This window comes from Mixophyes fleayi, chromosome 3 (genome assembly GCF_038048845.1).
Source record: "Mixophyes fleayi isolate aMixFle1 chromosome 3, aMixFle1.hap1, whole genome shotgun sequence".
Taxonomy (NCBI): Eukaryota; Metazoa; Chordata; class Amphibia; order Anura; family Limnodynastidae; genus Mixophyes; species Mixophyes fleayi.
Window position 1 is genome coordinate 246,197,445 of NC_134404.1, and position 23,586 is coordinate 246,221,030.

Consider the following 23,586-nt stretch of genomic DNA (forward strand, 5'->3'; position numbering starts at 1 on the left):
ATGGCCACACTCTACCCATCTGCTAATATATCAAGCTTGTTCCACAAACATGACAGTGAGTTCAATGACCTCCACAATCAGATCTCAATCCAATCAAGCACCTTTGGAATGTGGTGGAATTCCCTACTTGCTGCATGAATGTGCAGCTGACCATCTGCAGTAACTGCATGATGCTTTCATGTCAAAATGACCAAAATCTCTAAGGAATTTTTCCAACGCTTTGTTGAAACCTTGCCACAAAGAATTCAGGCTGTTCTGGGGTCCTAGCTCCAGTATAAGAAAGGTGTACTTAATAAACTGGCCACATAGTGCATGTCTATCTTGTTTGGAAGGTTTACTTATTCTTTTATGAACTGTTGACAAAAATATGAATTCCACAAGTCTAATTGGGGACTGGATATAGTTTTTTAATGTAGATTTTTTTCAAACATTTGTCATTCAACAGTAGCCATTTTTTTTTTAAAATAATACACAAGCGATACTAATGTATAACTAAGCTACAATGTTATATATTTATTCACTACTAAATTCCATGTATGACAAAGAATAACAAAGTCTCTGCTGGCCTCATGCATTTATATGGCCACTGAACTCCTCTGTGATATGTAATATCCTTATCATTTATGATATAATATACATATTCCCTTAATAGAATGCAGTCAAGGGAATGCAATCAGTTGTGGAAGTTGGAAAATAACTTAATGCAACAAAATATGTATTCTAACATAAATGGTACAGGTATTTAGTTGTATGTTTTTTTTAATTAATTTATGTGTCATCCCTTTTTTCCCAGGTGGGAACAGTTTATGTTAAATATAGCTTGCTAAATGAAAGACAGGCTCATATCAAATTTACATGTGGAGCAACATTTAGATAATTTCTTTACAAACAAGCTAAGGGAAACGGTGTGTATTTGTTTCAAAAGCTATTCCTATCCCAGCATGCCTTTAAAGATATAGAAGAAAAACAGAAACATGCCTTTTTCTGATCGCCTCTTTTCACAGCTAATGCGAGTAATTCATTATTAGCGAGTCAGCATTCTATTCCCTGCAGCCTTACATGAAAGACATGGCCAAGATAGAGACGAGTCCCAATTGGCCCGCGTGACACTGATGCCACTCAGTGTTTTACTTCAAAGACATAATCACCAGTTCCCATATGAGCAGCGTGAAAGCATTTCCACCAGTTATGAGACCAAAATAGAAAGTTAATGGAATCTGTGTCTGGATTCAGGTTTTATTTTTTGTTCCATAAAAGTCAAACATTAAAAAGCAAAATAATCTGTCTGAAGAATGTTCATGTTTCCTTGAGTGTAGTCAGTGTTATGTTAAGTAACATTTACAAAAAATAGCATTTTTTTTTTCATTTTCATTGCACAACATACTCTTAACCTTTAACTTCCCATCTGGAACTTTAAGCAAAATTATGTCTGCTATAAAAAGGAAGGAAGGAAATGAAGGACATTCTCAAAATGTTATCAGAGCATATATTTGTGAGCCTGAGTTTGGGTAGACAGAAACCAATTAGTTTAACTAAGGAATTGTTAATACTGCAGCAAGCAGACGTATGTATATATTGTTCTTGTCAAAAGTATAGTGTAAAATGTACAACAAAATATGTGAGCTTAGTTATGTTCATCAAAATTTGTAAATTAGTTAACATGTATTTATAGAAGTAGTTTGCCGTGTTGGAAAAGTTGGCTGGCAGAATTTCACCACTATTTAAGGTTGTGTTTCTTTAGATTTTCCTTTTTAACGAAATTTCAAAAAAACATTAGGTTTGGTATTCCTTGAACTGCCAAATTCAGTTTAAAATGTTGTGTAGCAAAAATGTTTTTATGGAAAATTGCTGGAATCAGAGTATAACTAGTTATTATTATAATAACCAAATATAATTTGTTCAGGTGTTTATTAATAATATGGATATATTTTCCTCATACCATTACTTTGTATGTCAAAACGTGTTTTTTTTACTGTATTCATTATTTGCAGGTTGAATCTCACCAATAAGATGTTATTGTAAAGCAACTCTTCTCTCTTGCACACATCTGCTAGTACATAATGTTAGCCAGGAGTGTAACATTTTTCATATTTTCACTGGTTTTTGTTTGTTTACTTTTTTTTATAGTTCTGACAGGCAAAATAGCTCGGAACAGCATGTGGTTTGAGCTATCTTGCCTGTGTGAACCATGTCTATTTTTTTATTTTTTTTTAATACTGTTTATTGAAGGCATTGCAAACACAGGTGAAGATTACAGTCAAAAAGTGGAAACCTTCATATAACCAGAAATAGAAATCAGTCTGTAACTAAACTAACAACATGAATGCAAACAAATAATGGTGATGTACAGTTTACTAATAATATGGGGAGAGGGGTGAGGTGAGAGCCAGAAGAACTAGGGAACAGATCAGATGGTAAGCATGGAGAAGATACTGGGTAGGCCACGTGGAAGAGGGTCTAAGGTGAGGGCTGTCAAAGTCGTATAATTGGATGAAAGTAAGTATATTGATATTGTTTTGCCATGCGATTGCAATCAGTACGCCACGTCTCATGGCGCAATCGCACGATAAATCATGCACGCATACACTCGCACTTACACATTCACTTATATATATATTTCATATTTATAATAGTTCCAATCCACAGTTGTTTATGAGCAGATGTTATTTGATTTATAGTTTTATATTATAAGGTACATATTAGTGAGATCTAAGGTTCAGGTCATAGGAAACATGTCATGTCTGGTATCATTCTAATCCCCTATTTATTCGCAGACGTCCGGTTCATTCGCCGAAAGGATCGCTCCTTGCGTATGCTAGCTATGGATGATAGGGGATAAATAATTAGAATGATATTGTCTGTGTAATGCTAATAGACCAGTTTAAACTAGTTCTTGGCAGGAACATTAGTATTCATCATCTGGAGAGCTGACCCCCACCCTTGGAGGGGGTTGTTTGAACCCTACCTATGGACTGCATTACACTGGACCTTCCTGAAGCCTGAACCTATGGAAACTTGCCAAGTCACCTGTATTGTATTTACTGTAACACCAAATGTATATATATTGCTCCCTGGAATCAACTAGTCAATCACACTGACCACAGTCTTCAGGACTGAAGGACTGTAGCTGTACTTATTTATTGAAATGTTAAACTATTTGCGTTTGCTAAATAAATTGCTTGTGCTTTGGAACCACACAAATCGCATAGACAATGCTTATTGTAAAACAATGAAATTACTTTAATAGGGCATTAGATTATAGGAGAGGCAGAGATCAAGCTTGAGCTTAGATATTGAGAAGAGTTTGGTTATAATAGGAGGTCCATGGGCGTCAATGCTTTGTGGAACAGTAGAAGTTTCTCAGAATCCTTTTTATATGCTAAATTTAAAATGACAGAAGTTGCTATATTAAACAATTGTTTAGTACTTTCTGTGGTTCCTAACTGAGAAAAAATGGCTACTTCAAAATGGATGTCTATGTTCTTCTAGTGTCAGTAGAGATATAGAAGGGGGCAAAATAGTACCTGCTGAAATGTGTTTGTGTAGCCATCATGCTTATTAGTATTTAACTTTTTTCCCTTATTTCTTTTTCTTTCTCCAGCTTAAAGACTTTAGGGGAAAAATGCAGTCCATATTTCCAGCTGCTCCTAAAAGCAAATAACAGATATTAAATCCTGACCCATTTAGCTTGGAAGACCTTTTGGAGTCTAAGTAATGGAGTGTCATACATCTGGAATAATGTCGTCTTTGCAGGTTTTGTCTGGCTGGCAGATGAGCTTTTCCTATTATGAGGTTCCACACAACATCACAAATAGTCCAGTGTAGCTAAATATTCTGTGACTACATGCTATTCATACAGCATAAAGAAAAGCACCTCTGAATTATTTACATTATGCAAATATGTATACTTCAAACATGAACATTGCGGCATAGTAAGCAATGACTACTGCTTATTTGAGAAGTTTATATGACAAATGCTATAAATTGTAATAACAATAAACTCAGTTATCAAAGACATATTGTTGATCACATCATTGACATAAGGAAGGCTGTATTGTGTCACTTAAAATTGCTTGAGTTGTAGCCACACTGAATTAAGAAAATTAATGCATCTTTGGTGTCTTCTGAGAATGAGCCTCATTGTCAGAGTAGAATCCATGTTTTGAGCATTCCATTGGAATGAAGTACTTAATTGAGTCTGGTTCCAGGAGGTACCAATACCCATCAAAACAGTTAAAGGCACTCATTTACCATTACCATCTAACTCTGATGGTATGGTTCTCCATAACACCAGTAGGAAATCCATAAAAGGCTCACTGTGTATGTGCCCATAAACCTCACATAACCTTTAAAATTCTAAACATTTGCATGCAAATAATGACACGGAGACTTGAATAAGTTATTAAAAAATTGCCAGAACTTTATTAGAATTTTTCTAAATTAACTAAACTTATGGTGGCGGAGAAAGGGCACTGCGAAACAGCTCTCAAGCTGGTAACACTAAATCACAAGTGGACTGGCGCAAACCGCCATACGTCCACACACAGGGGAACAAATCCCATCAAAAAACTGGCGCTGAGTTGGCGTCAGGGTGACTGCCCCTTTAAAACTCACTCTGCCCTCCCTCACCGAGCCGGACAGGGACCCTCCTCACCGAAGGACCAAAAAGGAGTTACTGGTGCCTCCTAGGGAACAGTGACCTATGCCCAACTACCTGTGCGCCCACAAATCAGCCGCTGAACGCAGTGCCTTCCTACCGCAACATTAGTCCCAAAATGTACCTCAAGGAGTTGGTGGGTGGGATCTCGTGTTGTGGAATGGACATTCCAGGAAGTGCAGTCAACTATATACTTCAAGGTTCCTCCCCCTGGATCAACCATTGGTCGGACCCCACCCAAATTCAAATCCTTCAGGTTAGTGCTTGGTTTATTACAAACCCTGTCGCCCTTTAAGTGCGTTCGTCCCATGAGGCCTCACTTGTCCTTCTTTTTATGGTATTTTAGTTTGCAAGCTGGTTGTTTTTAAAAGAGTTGCAAATTAAAATGTTTGCCCTCTTATACAATGTGTTCTTGTTTGGGAGGTGGAAAAACATTTTTAAGACACAAGATTGAGTTAAGGAAAATTTAAGGGCTGTAATTGTTTATATTTGTAACAATGGATAGTTAGATTATTTAGGCAAATTAATATTCTAATAGTATTATCCTCATTATTAGCATTACTGTGTTACAGTATTTGGTGCTTGTGTAAATTAGTATGTTATAAAGCAAATATGCTACAATAACATGAAGATTGAATTGCTGTGTAATCCTATCAAAAATGGGCACTAGATCATAATTCATCAAACTAAAAAAATGATTTACATTTTTTTTACACTATTAAATGGTTGCTACACAATGTACAATATGTGGCCACCTTTAAATCACAATAACCTATTAAGACTATTCTTCATTCCCATATACCCTTATATATTATTGTGTGGAAGCTGACTAATACCTAAAATTAGATATCATTACTAGAACAATGTACTGCATGAGCTAGCAGTAATGTTTGAATAAACCATCTCTCTCACTCGGCAGGGCAATTGTTTAACTCTGCAAAAAGAAAAGGTAATTTTTCAGTGCTTAAAAAAGGCAATCATATCAGCTATTTGGATTTCTATTATTTTATTGCAACAGAGAGCATTGACCGTAGTCTTTTTCTAGTGTTATTTTAAAATATAATTTTCAATGGGTTAGGCCACATTCTGCAAAAAAAGGTTGATTACTGTAGTTTACATAATCAGACTAGGAGATATAATACAAACTAAAAACAACAAGGCATTATGTGGTTGGATGTTAGCCGATCATGAGTCACATTGTCCAGCTTACATTTAAGTACAGGTGATCAGCTTTTTTTCTACTGGAAGTAGTCAAACCCCTTTTAAAAAAATATTAAGTTACCAGTGCAAAATCATAATTACCACCCTTTGAAAGGATCAAAAAAGGAAGAAAGGACTCTAGATAAGAAAAAATATTATTATAACATAAGGACACAAACCAAACAAATGAACATAACTATCTAGAGTAGCAAAAATCTAAGGAAAATGGATATTTGAACTCTGTATAAAATCAGGGTTGTCTTGCTTGAAACATCATTCAAAGATAATATTATCCTGACACCCCCAAAATAAAGAAAAGGGGGGGAAAATGTAGCTGTGCTCCACTTGCTGTTGACCAAGTGGAGCTCTGTCACCACTCATAAGGTTAAATACTACTTACCAGTACCTACATATTTATTTATACACATAAGGGTAGATTCAATTGAGAAAAAATCCACGTGAGGTGTCTCCTGAACGACCACGAAACACTGCACTCTTTTTTTTTCTTTTTTTTTTTTGCAGAAATCTCACTAATTTTTGCTCGTACCCCATAGAGGTGCAAGCAGAAATGACCATTTTTACTATGCTACTGGTAAAAATGTGCAACCAGATTCAATTGGCCGCAATTTTTCTGAGGAACATCACGGCCAATTGAATCTGCCCCAAAGTTTACTTTTTCTCTAACTGTACTTAGATAAAACATAGATGTAACAGTCACTCTGGAAAGAGAAACTCTTTTCCTGAATATTTTTTTTTAGATGTATAGGAGATGCTTTTCTGCTCTGACTCTAGTTATGTGATATGTCATTCATTAATCCCAAAAGTAAGAGCCTTGAGTGGCTAAATTAACATAGAAATGGTAGATTTGCACTGTACAGGAATATGAGATATTTAATGTTAATGCAAAGCACTGACCACTGGCTTGTAACGAGGCAAAACTATTCTTTGAAAACAATAGTGGATTAATTGGAAATAATAAACATAGCAGTCAATTATCTTTTGCACAGAAGAGCTTACTAATGGATCTCACCAGGTTTGCACATACAGAAAGACTATTAAATAGACAATTTTATTAGAATCAAACAACTACCAAGTGTATGTAATAGCAGTCACTATTAATTTGTGAAACAAATATGTCAAAGACAAATATATCTATTTGTTATATTTGCGAAACGTAGAATTGTATATATGAGCCAAGGATGTTACAAGCTCTACATAATATCTGGAGGGGATAATATACAGAGCAAAACTATGCACAACAGAAATTGCAAACTTGCCAAAGATATTCAAACACAGGGTGACTTAAGCTGGGTACACACTACACTGTTTTCGTCCAATAATTGGCTCAAACAGCAGACATAGGACCGCTCGTTCAAAAGTCGGGTCAGTGTGTGCAGTGACACGATGGTTGAAAGTCTACCCAAATGGACGATTGTCGCCTCATTTGGTTGGTCGTACCGTTTAATATTTTCGTTCCAATCTAGTTTCCGCTGTGTAGTGTGTATAAACATCCGACCGATCCACGACAATCCTCCGATACTTCCTCGACGTGGGGGGCGTGTTTATGTTAATTTTTTGATGTCTGTCCCAGTCCCACGTGGTGCGGAATCCGCACATCACTGACTAGTGTTTTGTATTGATGTATATTGCACCTGTCTGGCTGCAGACCATTACACTTGTGTAAAGCACGTGTGTTATTCATATTTACTCTTTATACACTTATACCTTTATAACCTATTAAAGTTATATTAACCTTGATTAACTTATAATTGTGAAGAACCCAGAATAAACCACACAGTGTTCAAGCAACATTTTTATTGCAGGAAAAAGGTACAAAAATTTTAACACACACAGCTGTCTGAAAGATCCGCATGAGAAGTGAGCGCGCCCATACCAATCAGAGAGCTGAGTACTGCAGAGTATTATTTTTAGTATTTAGTATTTTTAAAGGTGCTACTGGTTTGTGGCAGAACAAATCTTGATGTGGCTTGGGTTTCTATTCCCTTTGATTTCTTTATCTACGATACAAGGAAATAAAAAAATGTTTACCATTTAACTTCTATATCTGTAATTTATATACAACGACATAAATACTCTCATTTTCTCACCTTTCACACTGCTCGAGATCAGTTTATATTTTGGTCCCTGTGGCGAAATCGCAATCATAGTGGGCTTAACCTCCAAGCATTCTGGAAAACAGGCCATTTTTGTTATTATAACGGTACAGGTATGTGCCCAAAGCATGTAGCTTTATGTGACACTAGAATGAAATAAAGTCCTTCTAACAGGTAGACAACATGTGCTACTGACATTTTTTAATGTAGTTGTCGTCCTGGTCCAGTGCTTTGACCATCATCTCCACTTCTCTTGGGCTCATTGGATTTGCTCTTTGCTCTTCTTGAGTATCTCCACCCCCCACCTTAACTTTTCCAACATTTTTTGGCCCTTACAGCACCATCTCTGACTCTATCTCCGTCTCCTCACCCGCAATCCCCACTGACACCTTCTCCTCACCCGCAACCCCCACTGACACCTTTTCCTCACACGGAACCCCCACCGCCACTTGCTCACTCGCCATCTTCTGACTCCTCGGTGCCAAACAGGCTCCTCTGTCATTTTATACACTCAGACATGGGCGTTTGTTTCTGCTGTGGACCAATCAGCGATGATGCCCGCCGAGAATGGAGCATTCCATTCCATACGAAGGGATTTTATTATTAGGGAATATTCATTGCATTGCACTTTAGAAGTTAAATGTTTTTCTAAATTAAATGTATATTACTAAACTTCTATTTTATAGAAATGAATGAAGAGACAGTGTAGTCTTCTCTTTTTATGCAGCTTTGGGTGTTAACTTTAGCGAAAGCTCTGCCCCTTTATACTAATGCCTTTGGTATCTCGTTACATTTCCCGCAAATGTCGCTGCAGTGTGTACGAAATTAAATTCATTGTTCACGACAACATGGCTGTAAAAAATCGCTAAAGGGACGTTCGCTCTTCCCTTTATCGTCCTAAACAAGGCTAGTGTGTATGCAGTCCATGGGCCGAGTGATCCGACCATCGATCACATGTAAAATCACTCGGCATAAAAAGTTGGTGGAAAATTCTGTAGTGTGTACCCAGCTTTACTGTGGCACCATAAATCCACTAGTCTAAATGCAATTAATGTATTTGATAATTTAATGTTATCTTCCATTTGGTATTAAAGTCAATTTCTTGGTTTCTTTTTATTTTATGGTGGTCATTTATCATTGGTATCAAAAGGCACCTCATACAAAGTGATAGCATCTATTTGCTGTATTTGTTTTGTAACCATACATTTTATATTTAATTGTTTTTAGACTAGTCTTTAAGTGGGTCTAATGTTGACAACACATTTTTGGCTCTTATAATATAGTGGACTTTAAAGTCACAGTATCTTGAAGAAAACATTTATAAACATTAAGCTAATGGAAAAAACAAAACAGACGAATGTCAGCGCTCTGAAACCTCCTTATATAACTTGTGAGTCATACACAATAGGTAGCATAAATGTATGGACAAAAACTGCAAAGATCTAAAATTTAATTAAACACCATAAAAAAAGGTTTACATAAAAATCAATAATACAAAATCACACTCCTGAGACATCTCTATATCATGAAATATAGGTAGATGATATAACCTTGCCTAAAATATATAAGAGCCTGTAGTCACATAATAATGAAAATAAAGAAGGATCCAAATATCTAGAAAAAAATAATTGATCTTCCAATGCAGGTAGGAATATCCCGCAATCTATACATAGTTTCTCAAAACCGCTCTCATTAGGAGGTAACTGCCAATAAGAGTAATATCGAGATCATAGTAATATATCTATGGGTCCATTAGGAGAACATTAGTAACTCACGCTCTCCAATTTCTTCAAGGATAGTCCCACAGAATGTCACCAGTCTTGAGAAATAACTACCGAATAGACCCTGAAAAATGTAGGATTCAAATACAGCAAGGTAAAATAAGTTTGCAATCCTCACCTTCTTACCGATCCCGCGGATCCAATCAACTGGGGCCCGATTCATCAAGGAACGCAAATGCATACGCATCTGCTAATTGGTTCTGCGCATGCACGAAACGAGACTTGAGATGCGCAAAACACCACATATGCTGCGCAATCACAGCAGATACAGCACTCAAAGTCAACTCAATCTCAGTCCAACGCAAATATATTTGAGATGGCGGCTGACCACTTGAGAAGAAAGGGATGGGAATGGGCGGAGAATAGGCGCGGACTGGGCGGAGATGAGATATCATTTTAGTAAGGTAGGCGTTATGCTTTTTCACTTGAGAACAGTAGGCGTTCCCTCTGTGCAGTTAAGTGAAACTGACGTCCCTCCTTCACAAAAGTTATCTTTAACCAGGGTCATGTTTAAGTCCAATACAGGTAGCTAAAACAACTATTAAACGCCTTTAAAAGCATCTTTTGCGTTTAAAAAGCAAAACGAAATATGCACAACATACATACATATCAATATAGACTGTTTTTCCCCCAAAAAAAATTTTTAAAAAATAAATAAAAAAAAAAAATGTATTTGGATTTATATATCTTACAAATGATCCATTAATATGTTTGTGTAAAATAAGCCTTTTTTCTTTACAGACACCTTTCTAATAAATGCAACTCGCAAGTGCAAGATGTTTGATTTTATTTTGGCCCTTTGGCCTCAATCCGGAACTGCCGGAACTAGTTAGCGTAATATTGCGCCCTCTGCTGCTTACTGGCTCTTCAGTAAAGTACACTGCAGTTTGATATGCTAGGCAGATGTCTTCTCTGCATTATGGGGATCAACTTGGATACATACTTTCATACATATATATATTGGACATTACTCAGAGACATTACAGGTATCTGTTACAACACACTTCATGTATGCAGGAATGGCTTTCTCAGTGCATTCCCCATTCATTCCACTTGCCGGAATGGAGTGCACAGTGCATTCCACTGCCGGAATGGTTGCCTGAGTGCATTCCCCATTTATTCCGGCTATTGGAATGGTTGCCTGAGTGCATTCCCCATTCATTCCGGCTGCTGGAATGGTTGCCTGAGTGCATTCCCCATTCATTCCGGCTGCTGGAATGGTTGGCTGAGTGCATTCCCCATTCATTCCGGCTGCTGGAATGGTTGCCTGAGTGCATTCCCCATTCATTCCGGCTGCTGGAATGGAGTGCACAGTGCATGGGTAATTATTTTTTAAAAAATGTGGCACAAACAATCGACTTTTGGTTAAATATTTATTATAAATCTCTGTTGATTCTCAATTACCATTATCATGAGTCTCAATGTTACATGCCTGATTTGACAGTTGTTGATGGTGCGTTTGCAATAAAAACTAATAATAATAGACATATAATAACTCTCCACTATATTTTTGCGATGTACACGCATGATTTATGCTAATTTAAGCCAGGCGTACTATTACCACAGGGACACTTTTAACTGCAACACAAATATTGTAACGACATTAATGATCCCTCAGAGACGAGAGAATTGGTGAGGATTCGAACACACGTTTGGAAGCTTGCAAGGTGGATTGCCTATATGCTACGCCACTGTATAAGTGGTGATGACAAGGGAATATAATACAAATGAAAGCTGAGCAGCAACTTCTATCATAAGTTGGTTTCCTTAAAACATGGAGAAAAAATGCCAATAATTAGAAATATTATACACAGAAAGAATTGGTACATGCAGAGTCAAAATGTCTGCATATTTAAATATATCCATGTTGATTAATACAAACCAAAAGTGTATTAATATTTCTCGCATTTCTACTTTTTAGTTTTGGTGAACACTTAGCTGTTTTCACTTGCCAGTAGGGATTTCCTATGTCTTTGCAATCAAGTCTTTTGGAACAACTGCTTTGCTGTGTTGTAGCTGATCACACTGTTCAACATGACATATAGCCACATTATACACCAAAACATTTACTAAAGCACTCTTAGATAAGTCACAGAGTGGAATAAATACACTCAAACATGGAAATATACAAAGGTAAGCCACATACACGCACCATTCGGGGTTAAAACTCATTACCTTGTTGCAAGCTCATTTCTTTATTCACTAAGGTATACTTCAGATTGAAACACCCTCACCAAACTGCACATTAACTATTTGCACACAAAAAAGTCCTGCAACATAATTAATTGAACACTTGAACACACCTTTTTAGTAACAGACACAAAGGATCATGTTTGGTGTTTGCAAAATCAATAAAGCAATGTCTAGTCTAATGCATATAAGATGAGTGTACAATAAGAAAGAAAAACAAAATTACTTTAATCAGTAGAGAATGAAAAGAGACTTAGTCATAACCACCGTTGCATAGACCCAGCATCAGATCTTGTCAGCTGATACCTGGCCTATACACCTGCATATACTTGTCTCATTACAATCCCCTATAAAAGACATCCTCCTGCAGACTAAAAATTTGTTAGAAATAAATAGGTTGTACTGTCTTTTGCTGCTGGTGATTTCCTTATTTGCATTTCATTTTTTTTGAGTTTTATTTAAAGTTACTGTGTTATAGGCACTTTAAATGTTTGTAAGATGTTTGATGTTGCACAATAACAGTGCATTTTTTTTTACATTTTAATGTGTGTTATTTGACTATTGAATTGTAACCTTTTTTTAGGGGTGTGGTGTTGTGAAGCTTTTCAATCTTATACCTATTATTTAAACTCTTATGTGGTACAGCAAAATTTCCATGGTACATGTTTATTCAACAAATCACCATCCCTCACGAAAATGTGGAGCCTGGACACCTAACCTTCAACATTGATTAGCAAGGTAAAAAAACAATCAAATATGGTTTGTCTATCTGTCAGTCCACACAAACTATTGTATTAGGATTTATGTTAATGGATTTTTCTTTTTAAGAAACAAATATAAATGTTGGGATCAGATACTTGGGAGGGAATCAAAAGTGTACCTTTGGGTTTCTGCAAAATAGAAATGCTGGAAGGCCTGTGTCTGGAGTTATGGAGCTTATCAGTTTGAACAATAATGTTGATTGTTTGGTAGAGATTGCTGTGCTTATTGCAAAACTAAAGGCTTTTCTTTGTGTACGAACAGGCCTTAGCTGACACATGCCTGGCTAACCTGAAAATAATCATTATTCAAGGTGGATTGCAAATGTCCATTGCATCGTGAAGGAAACAGACATGGATTTGTAGCCTTTTTTCAGCTTGTAAGTATATAGTTATGGTCATATTATGTCATTTGTGGACTTTTGTTAGTTAAGATAACATTGTAGATTTGAATTCTTGCAAGTACAGGTGTGTACAAAGAACACAGGCAAAGACTTTGTTAGTTTAAATTGGCCAAAGTTTGTTGGCTTTCTATATGATTTTTAAAACATAGAAGACGGGCATTATGGCTTCCTGCATGAGCTGACTTGCTACACTTCTAAGCAATGCTTAGAAAGGAGTTATCTTATTTTTTCTATGTTTCAGTTGCTTACTGTAAATGTGTTAGTCCAAATTATGATGTAGAATATTTTGGAGATACTAATTAAATTGTAACTCTCTGCTGCTTTGGACACTGATTAGCACCCTATAGATCCTTCACTCCATTGTCCATCTAGACACAGGTCTCTTCTGGGTCACTTGCTACCTAGATAACTGCTCCTGTACTATAGGCACCTGTTGCAAAATCTCCCTTCTAATATCTCTCTATTGAGGTGTCACGGGCACTAGGAGTCTTTACCCAGGGATCACCAGGTGATAGGCTTACCAGAGCAATATAGGTGGTATTATGGTACTCTGGTAGCAGGGTGATCACGGAACAGGAAATAGCAGATGATGAGATGCTCAGGAAAATCTATGACTAGCAGCACTGGTAATATGGAGGTAATAATACACGAGGAACTGTATGGACAAAGGACACATGAAGGTAGTCAGTGGTCTGCGGTAGCAAGTTGTACCACTGCTATAGTGAGGAGGAATGTCCAACAGAAACGAGGAGGTGATGAGAGTCAGCGGTCTGCGGATAGCAAGTTGTACCGCTGTCTTGAGTGAAGGAATGGAATCCAAGTGGAGGTATCCGGGGAGTCAGTGGTCTGCGTTAGCAAGTTGTACCACTGCTATGTGAAAGGATACTGAAACAAGTGACACAGGGAACAGGGATCAGTGGTCTGCCTCTAGCAAGTTGTACCACTGAATATATATGTGAGGAGGAGCACGGGGAGAGACTGCAACACAGGAGATACACGGGCACCTTAAACTTGATCCACAATAATATGCACAATATATAAATGACTGAACAGCACTGTAATAATAGAAAGTCTCTTGAGGTAATCCGGCACAAGATAACACAGTCAATGATGGCAGTAGACTCAGCGGATAGCAAACTCCAGAGAAGGACCAACACAGTCCAGCAAGATATGCAATACACCAGCACAGTCAATGAGAAGTATGCATACCGTGGTTCAGAAGCAGGCTGTCAGACAGGAGTGCAGAGATACCTGAACGGCAGGAGGCCGGCAGGAAGCGAAGTCCCTGGATGGGTGAAGCGGTAGTCAAGTAGGTGCAGCGCACAGGTAGGTAGACCAGCAGGGAAACGTATACACAGGAATCAGTAGAGTGTGGAACTGGACTCCTGGAGGACCCTGAAGAATAGCGATGGTCTAGCGGGGAGGTAAGTAGTGAGACACGAATCCAATGCTGACAGGCGGGTAGAGACCAGCGGGAACACAGGAAAGCATGGAGAGTGGATCAGAAGTTGAAGGACGAGTAGAGATGAGGAGAAGCGGCAGCAGGACTCTGCGGACACACGGAGGTAGCCAATAGCAACCAGCAGGTGCAGTAACGATGGCACACGGGAGAGCAGAGTTGAGCTGGTACTGATGATCACGGAGAGTAGCGGATAGCAATAGTAGTGGCAGTCTCGAGGAAACACGGGAGAGTTGAGATGAGCTGAAGACTGAAGCGCACAGAGGCAGCGGATAGGAATCAGCCAACAGTCATGATGAAACACAGACGAGTTGCAGGTTGCAGACTGTAGTGCACGGAGGCAGCGGATAGGAATCAGCTAACAGTCACGATGATACACAGGAAGGTAGAAGTGGTATGGGAACCACAGTAGTAGAAGTGGCTTGGAAACCACAGTAGGTAGAAGTGGTTTGGAAACCACAGGAATCAGCCGCGCTGAATACACGAGGAAACACAGGAACACCTTCAGAGGCTCATGGGGAATGAGACTCCAAGATCAGGCAACGTGGTATTCACCACAGGTGCTTAATATAGGGAGTGTTGCCTGATCTGCCAATTAAGTTAAAGGAACATACACTGAAGGGTTAGAAAGGGCTGCGCATGCGCAGACCCTCAGGATGGCGGACGGCCACGGTTCCTAAATGTCCGGGAAGAAGCACTCACAGTCTGGTGAGTGACATGAGGTATGGCAAGAAATAATTTTTGTACAAATGATATAGATTAATATGGAACACCAGCTGTCTCCAATGTTTGGCAGGATGTGCCCATGGGGTGTGCTGTCGAGGAATGAAAGTCTCTAGTGTTTTGCATATGTAACAGTAAAGTGGTGTTGGTGGTTTAAATTTTAGTGTCACAAAAACAGTACATTTGTGAGGTTCATTTGGTGCTCTGGCTTGTGGACAATAGACATTTTGTAACTATATTTTGTGGGAGGACTTTCAAGGCACAAATGATGCAAAACACACAGCTAAATCAAGCTTTCCAGGTTACAATACAGGGGACACCTTCATGTGCACCAAGGCATGTACTAAGTACATTCTTTAATGTAGTATGTGAGCAAATCTTGCAGAAATAATGTTTTGTTTTTCCATTCAACAGGCCAAGCTGGTGTGCCTTTTGGAGTTCAGCAGTTCGTGTCTCACTACACGTTGAAGTATTTCTCCAATGCTCCTAGGCTGCTTATGTTTCTTGACTTTGCCCAGATTGTCTACTCTTGATGCAAGTAACTTTGGCACACAGACCACTGTCTTATTTGCTATGTATTGTGCTGAAACTATAGATTCATGTTTGTTTACAATAAATGTGACCATGCATTAGTGTCATCAAGCAGTCCCAATCAAGTATCTGCTGACTACTACACTGTTCTTTGTATTGTCATACCCAATAATCAATATATAGTCCTTTTGGGGCATGTTTAGGGACAGGTCTACTTGTCCAATATATTGAGGGCATGTTTGGTTTTTGGCCCCTTAGCCACATACTGGTCCTCCCCTGAATTCACACTATATGTAGTATTTATTTTCTTTAATATTACAGATATTTGTGTATTTAGTATAGTCTCTATGGTTGTGGTGCATTTTAAAATGTGATATTGTGCACGTTCAATATGGTCTGTGCACATATAGAGATTTGTAACACACCTCTGTCAAAGTGTTTCTTAAATGTTGATGGCATTGAGTGGCACACTTCCTAGGCTAGGACCTGTTGAAGCCAACAGGCCCAAAAAATACTTGCAACTCAAATGCAGCTTTGTTTGGAATCGTGGCCACAGACAAATGCTACACACAAAGTCCACATATTCAAGGCCAAGGTCTTTGAGTCAGATGCAAGTTAGGCATCTGTTGGAGTTGGTCACAACATATTTTTAAATGTCCCTTTTGGACAGCACTGTTGGGTGGCCTCATACGCTATTTGTCATATGTTACACTTTCACTATATTGTGTATTGTTGCAGTCATGCAATGTTCCTTTGCAGCAGCACATATAAACATTTTTAAGCCTAGTAAAATGTGTGTGAAATCTCAGGATTTTAGTTTGCACACACCTGTCATATTGTATATTTTGTGGCCTTCAAATTCAGAGGTATAAGTATTATGGATGTGAACTCAAATGTTCATATTGGATTGGGGTGTAAGAATTAGTTAAATAATTTGCACTAGCATTCACATTGCTTATGGGGTTTGCAAAAATCTAACCTTAGCCTTAAAAGACAATCATGTTGGGAATATCTGCAAGTAGTGTGTGTGTAATTTCTATGGTGGAAGTATTTTGTGTAGAGTAAATCCAATGCCTGCTTTAACATGTGTCTACATGTAAGGTAGCTCAAATACTTTCAAAGTGTGGCACATAATAGCAGTCTGAGGCCACAATTACATTCTCCTCACCTAGCAGAGTGACCATACTCCAGATTGGCAAGCAGTAAGTACAGAACACTGGCACACAATCTGTAGTGAGATTCCAAACCCCACCCCAAGCATAGTTTTTGACACAAAGGTGCGTTTGGATATAAATGTAATCGATAAGCAGAGTTTGGTGTGGCTACCTAGCTAATAGGCTAGGAATATGCCATGTCTGCATGGCCATCCTGGGATCAACTGCCACTGTGGTTTTTGTTAAAGGGAAGCAATACCAAGAGGCCTAATGGTAACTGTGCACAACCATGACACAACTTGTTGTAGAGTCAAAAAATTTCATGCACCAAATCAAAGACAGATATTTAAATCAAAATGACAGTTCGGCAAAGCCCTCCCCAAACATTTGTACTGTTCTACTTTGAAAAGCCATTGCCTTACTACAAATGTATACTCCATTTCAAACACCTTCTGATGACAGCATCAAAACCAAGCTGACACCAGGCCAAAACTGACACTATATGGTGTACGATTTACTTACTATCCCCATGTCCCCCCTAGAGTGTCTGGACTAGCCTAGCCCACACTAACACTAGTAATTAATTCTGTTGGTACTCATTCCCATAGCATCTCTGCGCTTAGTTCCACACTGGGGTTGGATTTGATGCTTACAATTGGTCAGATACACTGTATGATATTTATTTTTGTTAGTATGAGACTTCCTACTGGTCACTTATGCCTACTGTACTGTATTCTCAATAAAACACATCAATAACATGCATTTCCAGGTAGGCCCATTTGGTATTAACAATGTTTACACATGTTGGACAAATATCTAGCCCAAAAAGCTGTCATGTCCACAGTATGCCAGAGCCTGCTCAGTGAAATTTCAAATTTGCAGGAGAGAAGAAAAAGGGACAAGTGGGATTAAATAACTGATTTAATTGAAAAGCCAGGTGTACATTAATGTTTTCTCACTGCAACGCATAGAGTACTCGTCTCATCTGCGACGGGCGCCATGTTCTTGGTGGGAGAGGCAACCATTACACACACAGGTGTCTTAAAGATCCGCGTGTGACGTTAGCGCGCCCATACGTGCTGAGAGAACCAATCACAGCGCAGAATACTGTAGAGGCAATTTTTGTTTGAAAAAATGAGAGCCACCATTTTTCCACGACGTGAGATCCGTGTCCTCACCGAGGGCATGGATAGCGTGCCCTCAGGGCGCTATTGCTCCAACGAGAGTAAACTAAGGGGGTTCGAAAGGGTCAGCAGGTATATCCGCAGGAGATGCAACAGGACCCGCAGCATAGTGCAGCTGCAGCGCCGCTGGAGCGATCTCCACCGGCGTCGGCCGCAGCTGCTGAATGAGCTCCGTCAGGAGATAAGAAGAAGTGAGTTCTGTATTAATAGCAGAAAACACGTGTACACAGTTTTTAGGGGTATATGTTTCAAAATATGTTTACCATAATCACGTGACATGGCCTACATATCATTCTTCAAGCACACTATAAAGGTCATTCCCCTTCCAATGCACCCAACCTGCTTTGACTCCTGTCTCCTAAATATGGCTACAGAACATTTAATTTTCAACATGATTTATTTTGAAACTTCAGCACATTATTGCAGATTATGGTTGCCCAAACTCTGGACCCCAGTGCTGTAAGTAGGTGATCTAAGCGTAAAAAACATTTGCAGATTAGAGTGGCAGATATGTTTTTAACATAAGGCCAACATTTTGAAGGCAGCTTAGAAAAACCTAACACCTTAGCTCATTTTCTAAGATGTGGAAGGTACCATAAGGTGCAACTGGCTATTTGCACTGTGAGCGTGACCAAACCAAGGAAGATTTCTAAAGTGTCATGACTCGAACTCTTGACGTCAGTGCTTTCAGAGCAAATTACTAACCACTAGGCCATTGAGATATTCCACATCCCTATACCAAAAACAAATCTTTGTGACATGTCATGTGAAATGCTTTGCGTGTATCATGTTTAGGTCATTACTTTTAAAGTAGATTATATTTGGTTTTGCTGGCAATAAGATTTTTGCCTTGGGAAAAAAACAATAGTAGTAGGATAATCATCCTACTACTATTGTTTTTTCCCAAGGAGATTCTGTTAACAATACCCAGGTTTATTTGTGCCTTGTTTCCAACAGTCCGGGCACGGTTTCAACGCTGGCAATTGCGGCAGCAGCGCCGACCGGTTGTGGAGGACGATGAGGAGGAGCAGCAGCCACAGCCAGTGGCAGAGGAGGATGAGGTAGAGGAGGAGCAGCACCAGCCGGTGGTAGTGCTGGAGGAGGAGGAGGAGGCCCAGCAGCCACAGCCGGTGTACGATGAGGAGGAGCAGGCTGACCCAGAGGAGGCGAGTTTGGAGGAGGCAGAGTCGGCCAGGCAAGACACCGAGGCCTTTGAAGATAGTAAGTATTTCCTATAACTGCTGGACATAATTGGATATGATTGAGATGTCCATTATACTTGTAAATAATCCATGATGTCACACATGTTGATGAAATGGTGACATATATGTCACAGGTTTCAAACATAATGACCCTTCACATTAATTAAACACTCAAACCACATCCAGAGCCATCTTAACACATAGGCATACAGGGCAGGAGCAACACAAATGGGCCCGAGAGCCTTGTCAAGTTGTCAGTATATTATTTTGTCTTGCAAATCAAATATAAACAGAAATCTTTTTACACCCTGTGAGTGGTTTTGTAGGTAGTGCCCCACTGTAGTGCAATGCCCTGGGGCCTATAATGCTGGTAAGACAACCCTGTCCAAGCCCCTCTCCCCGGGGCACACCAGAATGTAGTACATATATCAAAATGCTACTCCAAAGCCTTATTAACGTTTAATGTGTGTCCAAATGGTTTGGTAGCTAGAGGCCTTACATTTGAAAGTAATGTAACAGTACACATCTCTAGTAAGTCCAGTCTGTTTGCCAAATTAGGTTGAGCTGTATATTTATTGATTTCTTTCGGTTCCTTTCAGCACCTGAGAAGGAAGGTCGGATTTGGCAAACACCACCACCCACTCCGGCCCAATTGTTGGCCCTAATGGGCCACTTCCTCGCCAATCTAGAGGCCACCTGCCAGCAACTGGTGCAATTGGTTGCCGACTGGAAGGCTACATTGGACTACTGGTCCTCTTTATTTTAAATATTTTTTTATATGTAAATAATATAGTTTATATTTGTAAATATCTTGTTCCTTTTGTACCCTTGGCACATTATATAAGTAATTAACACAAAAACCTTGGTGTGTGTGTCTTTATTCATCTCATTACACAATATGTGGGTGTAAGGCTAAAAGAGAATCTATATAAAAATCCTAAAAGAGAAACATTTCAGCAAGATGGATTGTTTCTAACATCATTGCTGTAGCAGAAAAGGTTTTGATTTGCTGTTTGCATGTCATCCAAAAGGAACATGTGCCCTCTGTTAGGAACCCCTCCAGCCGGCACAACACAACCCGGAATCTACTCTGCCAGTCAGGTGTTCACTGGAGCCCCTGATGGTGGGGACAGACTGGGCCGCAGACTGACAGAGGGTCGTGAAGTGCGTACCAGCTGGGGAGAACCCAGGCAAGAGGAGTCAGGTCCACGCAGAGGTCAAGGGCCGGCAGCAGACAACAGTATCGATGAACAAGCTGAGGTCAGGGGTCACAGGCAAATAGCAGAACGGGTAAACAGGCCAGAGATCAGGGTCACAGGAAACACGAGCAAGGTCCAAATCAAAGCCAAGGGTCATACACGGGGAGTCAAACAGAGATATCAGGATACAGGACAGGAACTAGCAGGTTAGCAGACTGGAACACAGGAGCTATAACCGGCAATGAGGCAGCAGACCTCATTGCCTTAAATACCCAGCTGAACCAATCACAGGTTGAACACACTCCTGCAGGTAAATAAGCAGTCACTAACAGAGCCAATCAGGGCTTGCCCCTGGCCTGCACAGTTGCAGGCTAATGCCTGTAATTGCCTCCTATTGCCGGGACGCAGCTCTGAAGCGTCTACTGGTTGCCCCGGCAACGGCCGGGTTATGGCCGGAAATGACGTCCCGGTCGTCATGGCGACGGCCGGGACGCGGGTAAGTGAGTCGCCGTGGCTCGTAACAGTACCCCCCCCTTGAGGAGGGGTCGAGGGACCCCGACATCCTGGTTTTCTAGGGAATTTTTTGAAGAACTCCTTCAGTTTCTTTGGGGCATGGAGTTGTCTCCGCGGAACCCAAGATCTCTCTTCCAATCCGCGATTCCTCCATTGTATGAGGAAATGCACCTGTCCTTGAACTTTTTTAGAATCAAGGACCTTTTGAATCACAAATTTTTGTGGTCCACTGGAACCTCTCCCAGGCACACTTGAAGACTGGGTTTGACCAGGAAATAGTACCGGTTTCAACAGAGAACAATGAAATGTGTTGGGAATTCTCAACGAGGCCGGAATTTTTAACCTAAATGCGACGGGGTTCACCTGTTTGATGATAGGAAACGGCCCGATGAACTTAGGGCCCAACTTCTTGCAAGGCTGTCTGAGCCTGATATTTTTTGTAGACAGCCACACCTTCTGGCCAACCTTAAGGGAGCAGGTGGTACGATGTCGGTCCGAATTTTTTTTTGCCACAAGTGAGGCTTGTCTCAATGATGAGTGAACTTTCTTCCAGATAACTCTGAGATCTCTTGCAGTGGAGCGGATCTCCTGGATACCAACGGACTGGAGTGAATACAGGGAGTTAGATCTGGGGTGAAAACCATAATTGCAGAAGAACGGAGAGATTTTTGTAGCTGAGTGACAGGAATTATTACAGGCGAATTCCGCCCAGGGTAACAGGGAAGACCAATTATCGTGGAACTCCGATGTGTAACATCGCAAAATTTTTTCTAGGGACTGGTTAACCCTTTCAGTTTGCCCATTCGACTGAGGGTGGTAGGCGGATGACAAACTGACCTTGATTCCGAGAAGGGTACAGAAGGACCTCCAGAATTGTGCTATAAACTGAGAACCCCGATCAGAGACGATGTTAGTAGGGAGTCCATGGAGCCTGAAAATATGTTGAATGAATAAGAGCGCCAAATCCCGAGCAGAAGGTAGTTTGGTTAACGGAATGAAGTGTGACATTTTGCTGAACCGGTCTACCACGACCCAAATCGTGTTGTGTCCTGCAGAAGGTGGTAGATCCACTACAAAGTCCATAGACAGATGAGTCCATGGTTTCGCAGGAGGGGCCAAAGGAACTAATTGGCCTACTGGACGGATCCTAGGCACTTTGTTTCTAGCACAAATCTCACATGAGAGGACATGCCTCTTGACGTCGGCAGACATGGATGGCCACCAGACCGTGCGGGAAAGGATTTCTAGCGTCTTGTAAATTCCAGGGTGCCCAGCAGCCCTACTGCAATGTGCTTCCACAAGAACCGCCTTTCTTAAGTGGACTGGAACAAAAAGTCGTTGCTCCGGAGTAACATCTGGGGCTAATTTCTGGAATCTCTGCAGTGTGACATTCAGATCTTGGGTTAACCCAGCATGGATTATGGAAGGAGGAATAATAGACTCTGGGTTAGTAACTGGAACATGGTGTGCCATGAAACTCCTGGACAGGGCATCTGCCCGGACATTCTTGGAACCTGGTCTGTAGGTGATCAGGAAATTGAACCGGGTAAAAAATAATGCCCAGCGGGCCTGTCTAGGGTTTAAACGCTTGGCTGACTGTATATATTGCAAGTTCTTGTGGTCGGTAATGACAGAGATCTGATGCGAAGCACCCTCCAACCAATGCCGCCACTCTTCGAAGGCCCACTTGATTGCCAATAGTTCTCTATTACCGACGTCGTAGTTGGCTTCTGCTGAAGAGAACTGACGGGAGAAATAGGCACATGGGTGTAGACGATTAGTATGAGGATCCTTCTGTGATAGAATGGCGCCGGCCCCGACGTCCGAGGCATCGACCTCTAGAACAAATGCTTTAGCTGGATCTGGATGTTTAAGGACCTCAGCTGAGATAAAGGCCTTTTTCAGACTTTTGAATGAGGCTACTGCTTGAGACGACCAATTAGTTGGGTCCATTCCTTTACGGGTCAAAGCCACAATGGGAGCCACAATGTCAGCGAAGTTGTGAATGAACCTTCGATAATAATTGGAGAAGCCCAGAAACCTCTGTACCGCCTTTAGATTGTTGGGTTGTACCCAATCCACAATAGCCTGGACCTTTGTTGAATCCATAGAAAATCCCTCAGAAGAGATTACGTAACCTAAAAAGGATACCTTCTGCACCTCAAACTCACACTTTTCCAACTTGGCGTAGAGATGGTTTTCCCGCAATTTTTGTAAGACTTGTTTGACGTGAGTCTGATGTGCGAGTAAAGATTTGGAATAGATGAGGATATCATCTAAATAGACGACCACAAAACCACCCAGGAAGTCTCGGAGGACCTCGTTGATCAAGTCCTGGAACACTGCAGGCGCATTGCTGAGGCCAAACGGCATGACCAGATACTCGTAGTGGCCAGAGTGCGTATTGAACGCCGTCTTCCACTCATCTCCTTCTTTGATACGGATGAGATTATATGCTCCGCGAAGGTCGATTTTAGTGAAGACAGTAGCCCCTCTTAGCTGATCAAACAATACCGA

At 40.3% G+C, this 23,586-nt stretch overlaps 1 protein-coding gene across 2 annotated transcripts in view; it reads left to right on the forward strand.

Moving 5' to 3' along the window:
* TMEM242 (transmembrane protein 242) overlaps positions 1-20,047 on the forward strand; it is an 87,681-nt gene extending 67,634 nt beyond the window's left edge. Inside the window, exons 4-5 of one of the 2 annotated variants that reach the window (XR_012689720.1) lie at positions 19,113-19,376; positions 19,957-20,047. Coding sequence is in view for 1 of the 2 variants with exons in the window: in XM_075203380.1 (XP_075059481.1) it covers positions 3,602-3,661 (60 nt within the window). In the remaining variant the exon portion in view is untranslated. Of the gene's footprint in view, positions 1-3,601; positions 4,018-19,112; positions 19,377-19,956 lie in introns of those variants that run through there. The other variant, XM_075203380.1, reaches the window with a different exon arrangement.
* The last annotated feature ends 3,539 nt before the right edge of the window (positions 20,048-23,586 follow it).